Below are 20,039 nucleotides of genomic sequence, written 5' to 3' on the forward strand. Positions count from 1 at the left end.
AAGGGAACATTTCATGCAAAGATGGGCACAATTAAGGACAGAAATTATATGGACCTAACAGAAGCAGAAGATATAAAGAAGAGGTGGCAAAAATACACAGAAGAACTGTACAAAAAAGATCTTCATGACCCAGATAACCATGATGGTGTGATCACTCACCTAGAGCCGGACATCCTGGAGTCTGAAGTCAAGTGGACCTTAGGAAGCATCACTAAAATAAAGCTAGTGGAGGTGATGGAATTCCAGCTGAGCTACATAGAATTCTAAAAGATGATGCTGTGAAAGTGCTACACTCAATATGCCAGCAAATTTGGAAAACTCAGCAGTGGCCATAGGACTGGAAAAGGTCTGTTTTCATTCCAATCCCAAAGAAAGGCAATGCCAAAGAATGTTCAAACTACCACACGATTGCACTCATCTCACACACTAGCAAAGTAATGCTCAAAATTCTCCAAGCTGGACTTCAACAGTATGTGAAGTGTGAGCATTCCAGATGTTCAAGCTGGAACTAGAAAAGGCAGAGGAACCAGAGATCAAATTGCCAACATCCATTGGATCATAGAAAAAGCAAGAGAGTTACAGAAAAACATCTACTTCTGCTTTATTGACTACACCAAAGCCTTTGTGTGGATCACAACAAACTTGAAAATTCTTAAAGAGATGGGAATACCGGACCACCTGACCTGCCTCTTGAGAAATTTGTATGCAGGTCAGGAAGCAACAGTTAGAACTGGACACGGAACAATAGACTGGTTCCAAATCGGGAAAAGAGTATGTCAAGGCTGTATATTGTCACCCTGTTTATTTAACTTATATGCAGAGTACATCATGAGAACATGGGGCTGGAGGAAGCACAAGCTGGAATCAAGATTGCTGGGAGAATATCAATAACCTCAGATTTGCAGACGACACCACCCTTATGGCAGAAAGTGAAGAAGAACTAAAGAGCCTCTTGATGAAAGTGAAAGAAGAGAGTGAAATAGTTGGCTTAAAACTCAACATTCAGAAAACGAAGATCATGGCATCCAGTCCCATCACTTCATGGTAAATAGATGGGGAAACAATGGAAACAGTGAGAGACTGTAGTTTTAGGGGCTCCAAAATCACTGCAGATGGTGACTGCAGCCATGAAATTAAAAGACCCTTGCTCCTTGGAAGGAAAGCTATGACCAACCTAGACAGCATATTAGAAAGCAGAGATATTATGTGCCAACAAAGATCCATCTAGTCAAAGCTATGATTTTTCCAGTAGTCATGTATGGATGTGAGAGTTGGACTATAAAGAAGGCTGAGCACCGAAGAATTGATGCTTTTGAACTGTGGTGTTGGAGAAGACTCTTGAGAGTCCCTTGGACTGCAAGGAGATCCAACCAGTCCATCCTAAAGGAAATCAGTCCTGAATATTCACTGGGAGGACCCTGATGCTGAAGCTGAAACTCCAATACTTTGGCCTCCTGATGCAAAGAACTGAGTCATTGGAAAAGACCCGGATGCTAGGAAAGAGTGAAGGCGGGAGGAGAAGGGGACGACAGAGGATGAGATCACCAACTCAATGGACATGAGTTTGAGCAAGCTCTGGGAGTTGGTGATGGACAGGGAGGCCTGGTGTGCTGCAGTCCATGGAGTTGCAAAGAGTCAGACACAATTGAGTGACTGAACTGAACTGTATGTATGTACCAGACCTCTTTTGGTGTTTAGTTTTCATTAATAGCTTCAAAATAACATTTAGGAGATTGTGAAAACTGGTCTTCAAAATATCTGTGAATTATCACACACAAAAATCACTTTCAACATTTGATCAGGCTTTTTATTTCTAAAGTTAGCGTTTACAAAGCTATGTTGCCATATTTCTATAAAATGTTGTATTTTGCTTTTTATTCCTAACCTTATATCATAAGCATTTTTATGTTATTATGTAATCTTCATGAATATGTTTAATGTCTGTGTATTAGTCCATCCTGTGTTTTTTTCATAATTTTACTACTTCCCTAAGTTTTCCCCTATTTAATTACCCTAATATCTTATTACCTAAGATAATTTAAAATTAATAATTATTTTCTTAGGCTAGTTTCCAAGAAGTTTTATTTCTGGGTCAAAGGTAATAGATATTTTAAAGTTTTTGAAAAAAATTTTTTTCTTATAAAAGATTGGTTGAAAAGTTTTTATAATACAGAATGGATGAGAATAAGATGAAAGCTAGGGTCTTCCTTGCCTGGCCTTTTTTCTATTTCCTGAGCAATAACTGTGGATAAGTATTTTTTTGTGTGGATGATTTCAGAAAAGTTTCTCTCTATATAAACATATCTAAATGTATCATATTACATATATACAGATGTCATTTTCATATGCAGATAGAAACATGATACATTTTGTTTTATAACTTGTTTTTCACTTAACACTATATCTTGAATATCTTTTCATATCTGCATATATAACTGTACTTTTATTCTTATTTACTGTACATTTTATGCCACTGTATTGCCTTAGTTTCTTATAACTTTGCAACTTTTCTTAAATATTGCTTTTCTGCATAAGAACTGGTAGATTTGTTTTATGGTCTATCTTCCACAAAAGAATAAAATTTCTAGGTTAGAGAGACCTAAAGGCAGAGAGATTAAAGTACAGTGGAAAATAAGACATTTATAAGCAAAATAGCACAAGGACCTTGTAAAATACTCAGGATAATGTAAAAGAATTATGGTATCAAAACCTTTAAGGATTAGTAGATTAATGACTGTTGGGTGCTGATGTTTTTAAAATAAACTCAAGGAAATGATGCAATAAATTTGTAAATATTTAAAATAATAGGTTAAAGGTAATGACAAATATTCTCAAAATTCTTTATATGAGTAAACATTCCTAAGAAAATTTCAGATAAAATAAACCAGGTCTTGAATGCATCGTGTGTTATATTGATGCCAAGCAGAGAGGTTATGATGGTTCTTTCTCCTTAATTAAATCTTCAGTTAGGTGGCTGAGGGAGAAAGGAATGGAACCAAAGTTATGTGCTTGAAATGAAGGTCATTTAGGTGACTCTGCTGCAAAACATAGCTTATATAAATTAAACCAGAAGGCTAGTGAAGATTGAAATGTGTATATTTTAATATTTTACTTAGCTCCCTGATTAGAACCTTAGGTTGAAATGAAATGGGAGCTGAGATAATGTGTAAAAGATTCTATCTCATTTTGCATAGCACTGAATTAATCATTTTCCACTAGACTTCGAATAAAAATTGTGATTATGTTAAGAACATAAAAAAGTCACACACAATTAATGATGTTTTGTTGTGTCTAACTTAATATAACTTAATCTGAATTGTTTTCACTTGTAACAATGGGTAAATTTGCAAAGTACTGCATTTAATGCCTTCATACCTCTCATGTTGATAACATAAAGTGATAGCTTCCTTCTAACTATTTTATAATATGTCACACTTAATTAGGTTTTGTGCAGTCCACCAAAAAATCAGGTGAATTTATAGAAAAGATAAGTCGTATGCAGTGAAGTGGGTAAAGTAAAAGATTATAGTTGCTAGCTACAATGAGATAGTGTCCTTGGGAGTTAATTCAGTATTATAGAGCATAGTGTTATTTAAATGTCTTTATTTTTCTCTGTTATTTTTAGTTTAAGCTGTCTTAATGCATTGTGACACATTGTATTCTCATGGTGGAATAATTCATGTGCCTTAATTTGTGAAGTTAATATAATTTATACATTATGAATATAAAGAAAATATTAAGAATAAAGTATTATATAATGTAAAATGTATATAGCAGTAGGCATTTTATACTTTAATATTTGAATGGGCTTCCCTGGTGGCTCAGAGGGTAAAGCATCTGCCTGCAATGCGGGAGACCTGGGTTTGATCCCTGGGTGGGGAAGATCCCCTGGAGAAGGAAATGGCAACCCACTCCAGTATTCTTGCCTGGAGAACTCCATGGATGGAGAAGCCTGGTGGGCTACAGTCCATGGAGTTGAAAAGAGTCGGACTCGACTGAGTGACTTCACTTTCACTTTCAAAGTGCTTGGCCAAGTAATATAAACCTAAATAGTAGGATTTAAATAAAATGCGATTTTATCATCATGTAGGCAGGATATAATGGTCTTGATGAAAGAACAAGAAAATCATGCATTAAGAGTTGCAGTTCTAAATACAATTTCTGAGTGAATTGGGAAAGCATATAGCTGTTGGTTTTCATAGATTCCTTCTGAAATATTTGCTAGGTATCTGTTTTATGCCACACTGTTCTCGGTGTGAACATAACAAAGTGCTTGCCTATATTGAAGTTTATATTCTGGGAAGAGATATGCCCAATAAGTGAAAAACAAATGTGTAATGGGGCATATGGGCTAAGTGCTAGCAGAAAAGAAAATCAAGGTAAGGAGATAGAGTGATGGTTTGAGGAAGGGGTAGTGTTTTTAAGGGCTGGCCTCTCTCAGTGAGGGGACATTTGAGCAGAGAGGGAAATGAGGTTCAGGGGTGAGTCACTCTGTCGTTTGAAGAAGCAGCACAAGAAGCAGAGAGCCCAGAAAATGCAGAGTCTAAATTGGGAGCATAGTTTTTGAGTGAAGAATTTGGAAGGAGGTCAGTGTGACAGGAGCAGAATGGACAAGCCGAGAGTGGGAGAAGATGAGGCCAGAGGGAAAAAAACACTTTTATGCCATTAGGAGGATTTTATTCTGCGATAGGAAGTCACTGGAAAAATTAGAGCATACAAATGACATGAGCTGAAAGTTTTGAAGAGATTATTCTTGCCACTGTGTAGAGGATAGACCTTAGCTTTCTGAATCTGTTATCTTTGAACAGGTGTGGTCTTGAGTTGTAATTAATCCCGGGTTTTTGTAAGCCATGTTTCAATGACAAAGGTAACATACGAACAGCTTCACTGTGTAGGTAGATGATGTTAGTTATGAAGTTTGTTATGGTGAGTTGCTGGGAAGATAATTGATTGGCGACACAAAAAATGATCAAAGAACAGTCAGAGTTTTCAAAGTGACCGGGAACTTGGAATAAACCTGGATTTACTCTGCTTTTATGGCCTTCTTAGGCTCTTAAAATTCAGATAAACAATTCTTGGCAAAACTTTCTTCTGATACAGAATTGCTAGTTTGTTTAGCTTCAAAAGAAGCAGAGGAAAGGGAATGAATTTAGAAAGCTTGCCTGCTAATATTGAAAACCATATCCTTGCCACCACTTTTCAATTACTAAATTATCAAATTTAGAAGGAATTGGTAGAAACTGAGAAACTGTCAGCAATAGTACAGGGACTTAAGACCCCTTATCATTACAGGTGAAATTATTAATTGATATCTCCTTTTTTGAAGAACATAGAGAAAAATATGTCAAAAGTGTCTAAAAGTTATCATGCTCTTTGACCCAATAACTCCAATTCCAGGAATTTATACTGAGGCAATAGTCAGAAATAATAAAATAATTATGAGCTATATTTGAAGTAGCTTTATAATCACAAAAAATGGAAACAATTCAACATTTAACACCAGGCAATTGGTTAACCAAATTTTAGTAAAACTTTATTAGAATATTCTGTACAGTTATTGAAGAATAGTTCTTATTAAATGATACATGGAAACAGTCACAATATTTTGCTAAATGAATAAAATGGGATGCAAAATGTTATCTATAGTAGTAGTAGAGTAAAAAAAAAAAACTTAGAAACCTGACAAAATGTTGACTAGTAGTTGTTTCTGAATGGCGAAACTAGGATATTGTTGTTGTATTTAGTTGTAGTGTCTCTGTATTTTTTTATTATTATTATTTCAAGCTTCAAGTAGTGAATATGTACTCTTTTCATACTTGGGGAAAGTAACATATATTATTTTTAAAAATATTTGTTTTCATAATAGAAAACTAATACTGCAATGTAATAATATTTTGGTATTTTAAAAACACCTCGAAACATCCTATAGCATTTGAGTGGAAAAGATGTTTTCCTGTGAAATTCTCTGTATGAGCCTCATCCATTTTGTTGCAGATGCTGTGGGAACTGACAGTTCTCTTTGCTTTTAATGGTCATCTTTATAGCAAGGGGAAGGAGCAGAGCCTTGAGGGATGAAGGGCTAAATAGATAGAGGAAGCAGGGTGATGTGTCACACCGCTGACACAGGAGTCTCCGCATGCACAGTCCTCCCTTACAGTAGGTGGGAAATGGTCAAGGTTAGACACTGGCTGAGGTCTTGCTTTTAAGTTTCAGTTTCAGAAGAACATCTGAGAAAAAAATGACCAAGTGAGGCCTTTTCTGATCTCACACCTAATAAATCCTTGATGCTCAGGCCAGTGTACCATTTTTGCTGAATCTGAAGCAGGCAGCACCTAACTGTACAGGCGCTCGTCGACTTCCAAAGCCTAACCCTACAGGGGCAAGCTAGCTGACGTGGGCAAGTGGTGATTCCAGTCCTGAGAAAGAAGGACTACATGCTTCAGGAAATTCTGAGTGAGTCTGTAATTTACAGATTATGCTAGTACTGTTTGGCTTCTTAGAATAGTCTTTTGGTTCAATAGCTGCTAATTATTTATTTTAGTTATTATTATTGTAAATCATATCAAATTTTTTATTAAGGTATCATTGACACACAACATTATATTAATTTCAGGTATACAACATAACAATTCTGTAACTGTATAGTAAACAATATTTCTTTATAGCCTGTGGACTACTTGGGGAAAAGCCTAGATGTCCTGTTGGCTCTGATGAAACAGACCTTCAGTAATTGATACCAAATCAGATTCCCCCTCACCCTCCTTTCCTGCCAACCTTGGGATTTCTGTTGCTTAGTAGGTCAAGCAGATTTATACACAAAGACCTAAAACACTGTTTATTTAGACTCTAGTTAAACAGTGCCAGCATTAGTATAGTGGGAAAGATGATATCTAACTTATATATACTATGTTATAAAGTTACTAAAATAAAGATCTACTTGATTAAAAAAAATGATAACCTAATTGTCATGAGTTGATGTCATCTCTAAGCCATATTATTATAAAAAAAAAAAACCACCTTTTTGTATTTGGTGGATTGGATGAGTGAGGAAAACTGATGCTCAAAGACTTTTTACAGAGAATACATTTGACCTATGTGATGCACTTCTTTCCACTTCCACATTTTTTTCTCTTAAGATTAATGTAGGTAAGTCATTCCATTTTTTCCCTGAAAGCCATATGAACCAGATATCTCACTGTTTGTTTCCAAACACAGAGGGATGAGTAAGTAACTAACTGCTTCTTAGCAACTCACCTTAAACTGAGCAAGGGATCACATTCTAGTTGTGCTTTTCTTGAAGAACAGTCTTTGGATCAACTGGATCAGACTATCTGAGAGGAAAGAAAGCAAGAAAGTAAGACAGAAGGGAGGCAAAGAAAGAAAGGGAGAGAAAGATAGAGAGGGAGGATATTTTGGAGAAACTATGTTTTTATATAAAAGGGATAATTTAGGTCTAGTATTCTTTTGTGAGCTTTTGTTAACCAGGAAGTGGCGTAATGATAGCCGTCAGAGATTTAGAGACATGGGTCACCAGATGATAAGCAAGGGATGTAGACAGGGATGTGTCAGAAACTAAAGACAAACTTAATGGCTATTACAGGGTTGCCTAGAATTATATCAAGGTGGGAGATAATATTTGCAATAAACATGCTCATTATTTCATCTATTATTATTTATTAGGAGCTTGTGCTTAGTTACTCAGTCATGTCTGACTCTTTGCAACCCCACAGACTGTAACCCACCAGGCTCTTCTGTCCATGGGGACTCTTCAGGGAAGAATACTGGAGTGGGTTGCCATGCCCTTCCCCAGGGGATCTTCCCAACCTAGGGATCAAACCCAGGTCTCCCACATTGTAGGCAGATTCTTTACCATGTGAGCCTCCAAAGAAGCCCCATTAGGTGCTTCAGTTCAGTTCAGTCGCTCAGTCGTGTCCGACGCTTTGCGACCCCATGAATCGCAGCACACCAGGCCTCTCTGTCCATCACCAACTCCCGGAGTCTACCCAAACCCATGTCCATCGAGTCGGTGATGCCATCCAACCATCTCATCCTCTGTCGTCCCCTTCTCCTCCTGCCCCCAGTCCTACCCAGCATTAGGGTCTTTTCCAATGAGTCAACCCTTCGCATGAGGTGGCCAAAGTATTGGAGTTTCAGCTTCAACATCAGACCTTCCAATGAACATCCAGGATTGATCTCCTTTAGGATGGATTGATTGGATCTCCTTGCAGTCCAAGGGACTCTCAAGAGTCTTCTCCAACACCACGGTTCAAAAGCATCAATTCTGCGGCGCTCAGCTTTCTTCACTGTCCAACTCTCACATCTATACATGACCACTGGAAAAACCATAGCCTTGACTAGACGGACCTTTGCTGTCAAAGTAATGTCTCTGCTTTTAATATGCTATCTAGGCCGTCCATAACCTTCCTTCCAAGTAGTAAGCATCTTTTAATTTCCTGGCTGCAATCACCATCAGCAGTGGTTTTGGAGCCCTAAAAAATAAAGTCTGATACTGTTTCCACTGTTTCCCCATCTATTTCCCATGAAGTGATAGGACCAGATGCCACGATCTTAGTTTTCTGAACATTGAGCTTTAAGCCAACTTTTTCACTCTCCTCTTTCACTTTCATCAGGAGGCTCTTTAGTTCTTTGCTTTCTGCCATAAGGGTGGTGTCATCCGCATATCTGAGGTTATTGATATTTCTCCCAGCCATCTTGATTCCAGCTTGTGTTTCTTCCAGCCCAGCGTTTCTCATGATGTACTCTGCATAGAAGTTAAATAAGCAGGGTGACAATATACAGCCTTGACGTACTCCTTTTCCTATTTGGAACCGGTCTGTTGTTCCATGTCCAGTTCTAACTGTTGCTTCCTGACCTGCATACAGGTTTCTCAAGAGACAGGTCAGATGGTCTGGTATTCCCATCTCTTTCAGAATTTTCCACAGTTTATTGTGATCCACACAGTCAAAGGCTTTGGCATAGTCAATAAAGCAGAAATAGATATTTTTCTGGAACTCTCTTGCTTTTTCGATGATCCAGCAGACATTGGCAATTTGATCTCTGGTTCCTCTGCCTTTTCTAAAACCAGCTTGAACATCTGGAAGTTCACGGTTCACATATTGCTGAAGCCTGGCTTGGAGAATTTTGAGCATTACTTTACCAGCATGTGAGATGAGTGCAATTGTGCGGTAGTTTGAACATTCTTTGGCATTGCCTTTCTTTGGGATTGGAAGGAAAACTGACCTTTTCCAGTCCTGTGGCCACTGCTGAGTTTTCCAAATTTGCTGGCATATCGAGTGTAGCACTTTCACAGCATCACCTTTGAGGATTTGAAATAGCTCAACTGGAATTCCATCACCTCCACTAGCCTTTGTTTGTGGTGATGCTTTCTAAGGCCCACTAGACTTCACATTCCAGGATTAGGTGCTTAGGCACTTGCTAATAAGTTAAATATAAACATGTTCTACAGGTATTATTTCATTTAATGCTCCCAAAGAATCACTAAGATATCTTTTAGACCGATGAGTATACTGAGGCTGAGGCTGAGCCTTAGGCCAAAGAATTTACCCATGGTGACACAGTTAGTATGGAACTCGATCTCTTTAGGTCTTTGCGTTCCTAAAGCTCAGTGCTAGTAATCAGTGCAGGTAAACAGAAATGTCTACAGCAGCTTTACTGTGAAATTTATAGGAATTATGCAATAGCTTTTCTGCTCTGTCCACATGGAGTGTTGGGGTCACATCACTGAAATCTACTAATGGATGAAATGCTTATAGTATAGTCAGTTCTGGTAGTTTTAGAGATCTAAAGGAATAATGATGATTTGGATTATAAAAGCCATAACACATTTCTAAAAAGGAAAAGGCAACTAAATTCCTTTACAGTCATTTCATTGCATGTGCCTTTGGCAAATCTGTCACTGCTTCTGGCTGTTGCCTTTTTTTTTTTTTTTTTTAATGCAAGTATCTCTTTGCATGGATTTCTTTACTTCATGATTTCCTATTTTGTTTTCATTTTGAAATCATAGCTTGAACATTGTTTAATCCTGACATTTTAAAAACAGGGTCTTAATGTGAATGCTTTTAAATTAACCCCACTTGCTGCTGTTTCATTTACAATGTTCCCTTGACCTGTTTTTAATACCTTTTGATATTTTATGTGGTCTCCAATTAGTTGAACAGGTAGTAGCTGAAGCTGTGTACTCTAGCCTCCACTGCCACTATGACTCTGAGTCTGGTGTTAGCAGCATAGATGAAGGAAAGAAGCTCTCAAGGAAGCTGGAGACTGACACAGGTGCAGGTAAGGGTACATCATTACCTAAGAAAGATCTTCAGAAAGCCTCTGCAAAAGGCAGCGCCATTTCCATCTTTCATCTTCTTATCCTTGTTTCCGTCTTTATTTTCTTTTTGACCAGGGAATGTGATGGCAGGAGGTGGTTGAGAGGACTTAAGGGGAGCTTTGGAGCTGACATCAGATATGAAAGTTATCATTCTTTTTTTGAATACATTGGTGCCTAGAGTTTGTTTTTTAAAAAAGGATTTCAGATAATAGAAAAAAAAGGACTGCAAATAACAGAAAATATTGGTAGAGATTTTCAGACCAATCTTATTTCTTAGCTTGTCTTCCAGTTAGGTGGATGTGCCTAACTGACCCATTGGAGACTTGAAGAGCCCAGACACATTTCATGATGATTTATTTGAACTCCTTATTTTTTAAAATTAGGCAAGAATTCATTGCCATCAGCAAATGACCTGGCTCTTGATGATGAGTATTCCAGCTGCAGAAGTGCCAATTAGAGTGACTCAACAGACCATGACTCATACATATCTAGTCACACAGCCTGTGTCCTTGAAATCAGGTTTCCCTGTATTTAGTAGATAACTTTTTAAAAATACCCCTATTTGAATACATGTATGTGTGTGTGCAAGTAGGGGAGGGAGAGGGGGCTTCACTGTATTCATCATGTGGTCACATTACCCCCCATATCCAATTTTTAATGATGGGCATCAAGCTCTGTAAGGTATTTGAGATTTCACTCTATTTTCAAGCAAACAAATCAGCCAGACAGTTTCACAGATGCATCAGAAGATAAAGGATTCCTGGATCAGAGAAAAAGGACTTTATTACTCAAGACGAATAGTAGCAGCCAGATGATTTGCACTTAGACTGGCTCCCTGAGCTCAAGTTCCCCCAGGGGATGTGGAGAGGGGCAGGTGACACCCAAACTTGAGTGGACTGAGTTGCAGAAGGACTCTGGGCTTCAGGAATCCAAGTCTTTCATAGTGGGCATTCAACCAGAGGAGTTCTGATATACCTCCCCAAACTTCTGCAATGCAGGCAGAGTAGTTGTTGTCTATTAAATCTGATTCAAGCAAGAAAATATCACATATTGTATGCAGTGAGAGGGGAATGTGGAAGGAAGATTTGTTAGAGCTCTCTGTGTGCCAGGCACTGTGCCAAGCATTTTATGGTTTGTTCTTACAAAGATTCTGTGAGTCAAGGATTGCTATTATCACTTTATGGGTAAGAGAATGAAGGCTTAGAGATAATTTTCCCAAGTTCACACAACTATGTGGCAGAGCTGGCATTCTCACCCAGATCTGTCTGACTCCCAAGTACACACTCAGTCACTAAGTCAAATTGCCCCTGTTTGTGAATATTCCTTGGTTTCTTATATTCATTATTTTTTTTTCAAAAGCCCATGAGGTTGCTAGCAAAAACATGTCATGTTTTTGTATTGATATTTCTTAGAAGGGCTTCAATTACGCTTTCTCCCTTGCTTCAGGAACGTCATGTCTGATCCCCCTGTGTGTGTGTGTGTGTGTGTGTGTGTGTGTGTGTGTGTGTAATAACTCAGCTAGGTGCCATTAGCACTTTTTCTCTGAGAATTTAGGCACAATATATTATTACATAGTGGCTAGGCAATTTTATTACCCTGTATTCCTGAATGCTCTTTAATTAATCCATAAATTTAGAGGTCAACTTAGCAAAACAGAGGACTTTCCTTAAGTGTTTTTTATAACTGACTATTGAAGTATACTTTCATGCAGGAATTTGAATAGTAATAGATATACTATTAAAGAGACTTGACATGTTGTTTCTCATGGCATTCCTTTGTTTTAAATCTAGTAATCTGTAATGAAATAAAACAAACCATATTCTTTCAGGTGAACTGGCTCCATGGAAGCCCATTTGGCTCTACATTTAATATAATAAATAACTGCTGTGGTATGCTAAGGACCTCCTATAAAAGTTAACAGCACCCTACTGATAGACCTGAGGTTTCTTCTGTGCTGTGTGCTTAGTTGCGTCTGACTCTTTGCGACCCCGTGGACTGCAGCCCCCGGGGCTCCTGTGTCCATGGGGATTTTCCAGGCAAGAATACTGGAGTGGGTTGCCATGCCCTCCTCCAGGGGATCTTCCCAACCCAGGGAGATCGAACCCAGGTCTCCTGCATTGCAAGTGGGATTCTTTACCGACTGAGCCACCAGGGAAGCCCAAGAAAACTGGAGTGGGTAGCTTATCCCTTCTCCCGGGGAAGTTTCTGTTACTCCTTTGAATGAATATATCAAAAGTTACCTTCCAAATACGTTTTTAAAGGGAAATGTAATATCAGCTGTTATTGTCTAACTTCATAATGGCTTGTTTTAATTGCTGGTAAGAGGCCGAGAGAAGGAACAAAGGACAGTCACGTGTGGTGTTAGGAGAGGAACTGCAGTTATAGGACAGTCCCAGATTGGGTAACAGAGTAAGGATGAAGTGAGTAAGATCAGGGCTTTCGGTTTCTGGGAGATTGTTGGTGATGGGTTAGGGGTGAGATGGCAGCCAAAAGGGCAAGCAAGAGAAAACCATGAGGAAGACACACTTGCCTACTTTATACATTTATACCATTTGGAAGTTGGCACCCTGGCATTATAACTTATTTTGTAAAATCTATTCCAGTGTCTTCTACAAACAAAGAAGATTAGATTGATAGAAAGCATTGAGAGGACCATTTGAGAAGCTCTAATCTCCCTAAGTATTATTCTGCAGTTGAAAAATTTAAATGCTTTGGCCTTTGGTCTGGAATGCCTTTGTTTTGTGTGGATCATTGCAACAGAAATGCACATATTTGGTAAAGGATAAGAAATCTATCTGAAGCCTTTTAATAAACACATTGAACTTGTATTTATTGAAGTATGATAGCTAACACACCCAGATTTGCGGAAAGTATGGATGAGAAACTTATGAAATGCTTCAAGTAGGTTATTTATGTTGAAAATTGTCCCAGACTACAGAGTCATGTCTTGCTCTGCTCTGTGATCCTCTTTTGCCAAAGGCAAATCAATTTCTGAAGGTAGAGGGGAGGTATTCTGACCTACAATACAAATTTGTATCTATAGTAAAAAGTCTTACCTTGAGCTACAGAAGTTATTTGAGGACTAAATTTGAATATAGTAGCTTTAATGGGAGCAATGTATGGGATAACGATCAGTTCATACTGTATTATGATTCTGTTGCTAAATGCTTACATGAGTACAAGAAACCTAGGCTGAGAATAAGCATATTATGGTCCTGTAGGGAACAATGATTGCTAAAATGAAATCTTCACTATTTTCCTTGTTGCATATTTTTTTCTGCAAGTCCTAATATTTCATTTGAAAGTGGGATATATATGTGTATGTATGGGTGTGTGTGTGTGTGTGTGTGTGTGTGTGTATAAGAAAGAGAGGGAGGGAGAGAGATTTTATTATTCTGAGACATGGATATTTTTTGTTTGTTTTCAACAGTTTTGATGTTCAATTTCCTTTAATATCAACATGTCCTTTAAATTTGATAGCTCTTTTTTTTTTTTTTCATCACGAAAAGCCATTATTAAATCATGGTGCGTGTTACAGCTGATGGCATCCTAGAATTGAGGAAATGAAATATAATATCAGTAGCCCCTTGATATTATATATAAATATCTTTTATATAGAGAAAATTATATGTAATGTCTCCTCCTGCACTTTGATTAAAGTAACCTTGATTTCTAACCTTATTTTATAGCACTGGATAGGAATCTAGTGGTGGAGGAAAGGACTGCACTCAGCTCAAACAAGAAATCCAACCAAGTTGCATCAGAAGAGCATACCCTGGAGAAGAAAGAAGCAGTGGAGGAAGGTGAAGGTCCCCAACACAGGGATGCTGACACAGAAGGAAAAGGGGATACAGCACTGTGGGGAAAAGCCAGGGTTAATGAGGTTCCCTCGGGGCAGGGGAAGCCAAAAGTAGAACAGCTGGCATTGGTAGGACAGTTTACAGAGGAAAGAGAGCTCTCTCAGGGCATAGCAGTTGGGGCAGAGGCAGAAGCAGAAGGGGATAGAAGGCAGGATAAAGAAGGGTTAGGCACCAGAGAAGGAGAAGCAGCAAAAGACTCTGGAGGTCTGAATGAAGGTGAGCCTGCTGAGGCACGGGCCCTGATGCAAACAGTGCTGGAGACGGAGAAGGCAGCTTCTGAAGGTGGGCAGGCTTCAGAGAGGGCATTGCTGGCAAGCCAGGCAGCAGCTCTGAACTCGGGGTGTGCTCAGGAGACAGCAGCCCTAAAAGAGGCAGTGAGGCCAGAGAAGGGAAAGTCTGAGAGCGTGGCTGTGAGCGCGGCTGGGTCTGCAAAGCTGGGTGTGGAGGACAGTGAAGAGGAAGCATGTACAGACCTAGAAGACAGGGGACCCCTGGAAGACGCTACATCTGACAGAGAGGAGGGTTTAGAAGAGGCAATGCTGGGGCTAGAAGAGCCGATCAAAGAGAGAGAGGCAGTCACGGGAATGGAAACACCTTTGAGCTCCTCCACTGTTGAGGCTACTCAGATGGGGAGTTCAGTGGACAGCCTGGAAGGACTTCGTAAGGACCAGGTGGAAAAGGAGGGGGTGGTGATGCAGTCAGAGTCTAATAAAGATGATGATAGGAAAGAAATGTTACCTGAGGAATCAGACTCAGAAAAGAGAGAGAGGAGGAAAGCTGAGAGGTCAAAAACACCTCTGGGGGAAACTGAATCTGAGAGAGAAGAGGTGACAAGGGCAAAGGTGCTTCAGGATGAAGACACCTTAGAAGAGGAACAAAATCTTAAAGGGAAAGAGGGGGAACTTGTGCAGGAAGAAAGACCAGAGGAAGAGACACAAGCCTCCCCAAATGAAACGGAGCATGATGCCGAGGATGAAGCAGCCATGGGGGCATCTGAAGTGACTGAAGACACAGGGCAACAAGGAGAGAACTCACTGAGAGACAGGGAGGTTGACATGTTTGAAGCAGCCCCTGGATTTGAAAAGTCCCTAGAAAACATAACGGTTTGGGGGAAAGGAGAAGGAGGGGAAAGACTGAGAGATGACGGAACCATAGAGCAGAGAGGCTCAGCAGAGCTGCTCTTTGGTGAGAATGTGGCCCACGAAGAGCAGGAAGAGGAGTCCACCCCTGCAGGAGAGGGGGTGTCAGGAGCTCCCAAAACCAAGTCCACAGGGAGGGCACAGACTCCCAGGGATACAGGCGAGGCCCAGGGATCTGCAACCAAAGATCAAGACATGGTCGCCAGCCAGGAGGGGAGGAATAAAGACGGGCCTTTACAGGGGCCAGAGGGAGTAGCTGTCACAGCCTTGACCCAAGATGTTCTCGAGGGAGATTCCATGATGGCAGGAAAACTCAATGAAGTGATGGATGAGGACTCAGAGGAGGAGGTGGATAAAGGGTGCACACTGGGGACAGGAGTGACGAAGAATGGGGACCCTAAGGGGGCCGAGAGCTCGCATGGCGTGGTTATGACTGTGGAAGATCCCCATCAAGGAGGAGGAGCCTCAGAAGAAGCTGCAGAGAGGGAGGACGATTCTGCTGAGGGGAAAATAGAAGCAAATAAAATCTCCTCCTTTTCAGATATTGCTGGGGAGGAAGCTTGGCACACAGTGGATGAGATGCCAGGAGAAATGGCAGCTGCAGAGAAGGTGGCTGTAGAGGGGATAGCGCTGAGCGGGGAGTATGTGCCAGTGGCCGAGGTAATGACTGCGATTTCAGCACTGGAGGTTGAGGTTGAGACTCCAGGGGAACCTTCTAACCTGGAAGGGAAGGTCCCAAAGCTAGGGCAAGCTGGGGAGGCAGAGAAGGCTGAAACCACCCTGGGGGCTGAGTCTGAGTTAGTGGGAGAGAAGCCAGGTATGGGGAGTCCTGATGGGGAGCAGGAGTCAGGGGAAGCTGAAGAATTTAGACTAGAATTATCCCAAGAGAGCGGGTCAGAGGCCAGGAGAGAGAGTCCACAGGATGCAGAAACACTCCCTGAAAAGCCCAACTGCAGGAGAATCCAAGAGAAGCAAGAGCTTTCAGTGCAAAGAGGAAGCGAGGACCTGGATGTTTCCATGAGTCCGGGGAAGGCCTAAGAGACTTCATGGCTGATGGTGAGTTTAAGCCCAACCTGTTTACAGGATTACACAGATCTCCCACCTGGGGTCTCCTGTGGGCTGTCTCATCCCTTTATCAGTGCCTGCACACACAGGCTTCAGTTCCAGGGGCTGCTGAGCCCATCAGGATGGGGGCTGGGTGAGATGGACAGGCAGACTAGAGGCATACAGGGACCCATAGTTCTACCCCCTGTACAAATTTAAATCCCAGCCTCTGCCTTTGCAAGCACAGCTCTCAAGCAGTGAGATCCTCCTCCTCTCCCTTACAGGGCCAGGAAGATGGATACAGAAGAGAGCGTGTGCCATGGGGACAAAGGGAAAGAGGCTTAATTTGCCTCTAAATGGGCTCTCTGTTTTCATTTCTGAAGCTCTCTGAAGTTTAATAAATACATAGAGCATAAACTAGTAAAATATATTAAAATATTTGAAACGTGTTAAAAAATATATGTGTATCTGTAAAATACTGATGATTATAACTAAAGACCAAAATTATTTCTAGCACTTCCTTGTATTTCTACTTTTTGCATGAGGTATCCTTAATGCCTGGTTTCTACTATTCTGAGTGATTATATTCATAGTTCTATCCTTTTTATTGTCTTTCAGGATATTTTCAAGATGTCTTCCAGAAGACTTGGAGTGGAGGAGAAGGATTCACCTGAATATCTCACCAGGACTTTTTGTTTTTTTAATCCCTGTCCTTGTCTGAGCGATTCCCAGTCGCCAGCTGGTCTGTAGCACCTCAAGCACCTTGAGAAGAGATGCTCAGCTCCTTCCTAGAGTGCTGGTTTCTGATGGAGGACTGGAAGGGTCTTACCTAATTCTACACAGTTAACATGTCTATATTCAAATCAAACTGATCATTTTCAAATGTTTGGGAGGTTCTTACCTAATTCTACACAGTTAGCATGTCTATATTCAAATCAAACTGATCATTTTCAAATGCTTGACTTTTACCAAAGATTACCTGAAAGGCCCAGTCCTGATATCTGGGGTTTCTTTAAATTCCTATTTATTTATAATCACATATTAGTTCCAGCTTCATACATGAGCATTTGATTTAAAATCTTTGGCTTTGTCTGTGAAAATGAGCTCTACACATTCTTCCAGGTACCTTCAGTGCTAAAGATTGCTCCAGACCTGTAAGTCCTTCCAGAAAAGGGTTCCATGGCATGTCTATTTACTTATAAATAGTCGTGCTTTCTATTTACGCCAGATCAGTAATTTAACATCTAAATCTTATTTCAAAATACCCTTTCTTTTTGCATGTTTCTATAGTCTTGCTTTCTGAGGTGAACAGGTAAATGCTTGTGGCATTTTATCCTTGGGGGACTTATTTATAGGGCCACTCAAATTAAATTAATGTAGTAAATAATTTAGTTGAGTAAAATGAGTAGCAATCATTATAGCAGCTAAACATTGCACATCAGCCTATATGCCAACATTCTAGACTCTAGACTCTGGTTGGTGTCATTCAGTGGAAAAGAAACTTGGATTAAATTAGCATGCTGCTCACCTTCCCAGGTTCTGTTATTTCAAACCTGTGAACTAACTCTGCAGTGCATTGCAAAGCAACTGTCATGACTGCTTTCTAAATTACCCCTGCCCCCCATAGCACTAGAAATAGTTGTGTAGCTGTGTCTCTTGGGGATTTCAATTTCCCTATGACATCTCTGTTCATACACCAGTGTCCAGAAGGGCACATATATTTGACTATCTTTTCATTATGTAAGGAGGTGAAAGAAGATGTCCTAAAGCAGTGATTCTCCAGTTACACTACACATTAGACTTTCATGGAGCACTTTCATGAATGAATCAATCCTTGATCCTACCCCAGGGATTCAGATCTAATTAGTTTTAGATGGGTGTAGGCATTAGTTTTTTGTTTTGTTGTTTTAATTTTTCAGTTGATTTTACTATGTAGAAAAAGTTGAGAATTGCTGCCCTAATCATTATACAGTCCACACTGGTTACCCTATGTCCCTAAAAAATCAGGCATACTATCTTTACTTTTTTTTAACTTTAGAGGTGTGTTTCATTTTAATAAAGGAGTCATTCAGTGATCAAAGGTATTAATATAATGGACCAGTGGTTCGCAAAATGTGGCCTTGATCAGGATATCAGCATCACCTAGAACTGTTCCAAATACAAATTCCTGCCTTCATCTCACACCTATTAAATTGGAAACTCTGTGGGTGGGGCAGAGCAGTTGGTGTTTTAACAAGCCCTCTGGGTAATTCTGATGTACACTCTAGTCTGAAAACTGCTGTCACGGACTATTGACTGTATTGAAGATTAGTCTCAGTTGGAAAATGGATTGCAGAAGTATTGTGAACTTTGTCTCTCTTTCTGTCTCTTCTACCCTCTGTGTCTCTTCTCTCTTTTCACTTGAGGAAATGATGGTCACTATAAAAGTGATGACCTCAACTTTAAACTCATTTTTATCATGACTGTAATGATATATATGTGAAATCCTTCAGCCCCACCCGCTTTCAAGGGTGAACATCACTCATGGCACATCATAGATCTCCACTGTCTTACATTATAAAATAGGTTTCCTCTCCATTATATCCAATTTCATTTATTACTGAGCTGCATTAGTGTGGAGTTCTACAGTATTTTTTCTTTGATCTCAACCTCATTGCTACAGAGCACTTTGAATACATAGCACCTTATGGGAGAGATTATGAACTTGTTAATTCCACTGAAGAATTCATTTTGTACAATGTGCTAAATGGAAATTGCATTGGATTATTTTATATTTAACACATTCTATCAAAACACATTCTGTAAAATTATACTACAATCTGCATGTGGGTTTAACTGTGAAATTCAGTGTTGTGATATTTCAATGAAGTGAATTCTTTCTCTGAAAATACTATGTTGATAAAATTATTTATGTGTTCAACTGAAATGATTTTTGCCCTAGTGTCATTATTAAAAGCATAAATAAACCATATGTACATATATAAGACATAAATGATGCTTTATAAGTAAGACTAGACTTTTAAAATCTTCTTTGTCCTTTCCTTAAAATTTAAATTCCACAGAGTAGAGCAGAGAGAAGTATTTTCATTGGTCTGTATTTTTGAGTATATGTGTTTATATTCACTCTACATTCACATATGTCTTTCACATACATGTAATAATGTCAGAGAGGAAAATTGTTATCACTATTTCATAGATAAGCAAATAGAAGTTCAATTAAGTGCCTTGTCTAAAATCATAATCTCAGGTCTTCTCACTCCAAACTTTGACTTTTTAAAAAATCACATACACTTCCTTCTAGGAAGAGGAATATTAAATAGATACTAAGGTATTATATGTGAATCTTTACATATTTTTGTTTACTTGTAGAGATAAAAATCAAACCTCATTAATATATACTGTATCAGTAAGAAAAGGGTTACTGTTCCAGTCAGTATCAACTAAAGAATATGATAGATTATTTAAATAATTCAAAGGAAAGATAGGCAACCAAAGTAAAGATAGGCAGAATTAGGTTTTGAATTTCTTTCTTTTTTCAACAATTTTGTTTTTTAAAATATTTATTTATTTGGCTGCGCCAGGTTTTAGTTGTGGCATTCAGGACCCCGAGTTTTGGCATCTGAACTCTTAGTTGCGTTATGTGGGATTTAGTTTTCTGAT

General features: G+C 39.4%; 1 protein-coding gene across 2 annotated transcripts in view; it reads left to right on the plus strand.

Moving 5' to 3' along the window:
* ERICH3 (glutamate rich 3) overlaps window positions 1–19,371 on the plus strand; it is a 123,783-nt gene extending 104,412 nt beyond the window's left edge. For both annotated transcript variants that reach the window (XM_081490209.1, XM_081490210.1), the window contains 3 exons: window positions 10,171–10,296; window positions 14,026–16,391; window positions 16,998–19,371. In XM_081490209.1, coding sequence (XP_081346335.1) covers window positions 10,171–10,296; window positions 14,026–16,373 — 2,474 coding nt within the window. In that variant the 3' untranslated portion in view covers window positions 16,374–16,391; window positions 16,998–19,371. The remainder of the gene's footprint in view (window positions 1–10,170; window positions 10,297–14,025; window positions 16,392–16,997) is intronic.
* Window positions 19,372–20,039: the final 668 nt, after the last annotated feature.

This window comes from Giraffa tippelskirchi, chromosome 5 (genome assembly GCF_054371585.1).
Source record: "Giraffa tippelskirchi isolate mGirTip1 chromosome 5, T2T-mGirTip1v1.2.pri, whole genome shotgun sequence".
Taxonomy (NCBI): domain Eukaryota; kingdom Metazoa; phylum Chordata; class Mammalia; order Artiodactyla; family Giraffidae; genus Giraffa; species Giraffa tippelskirchi.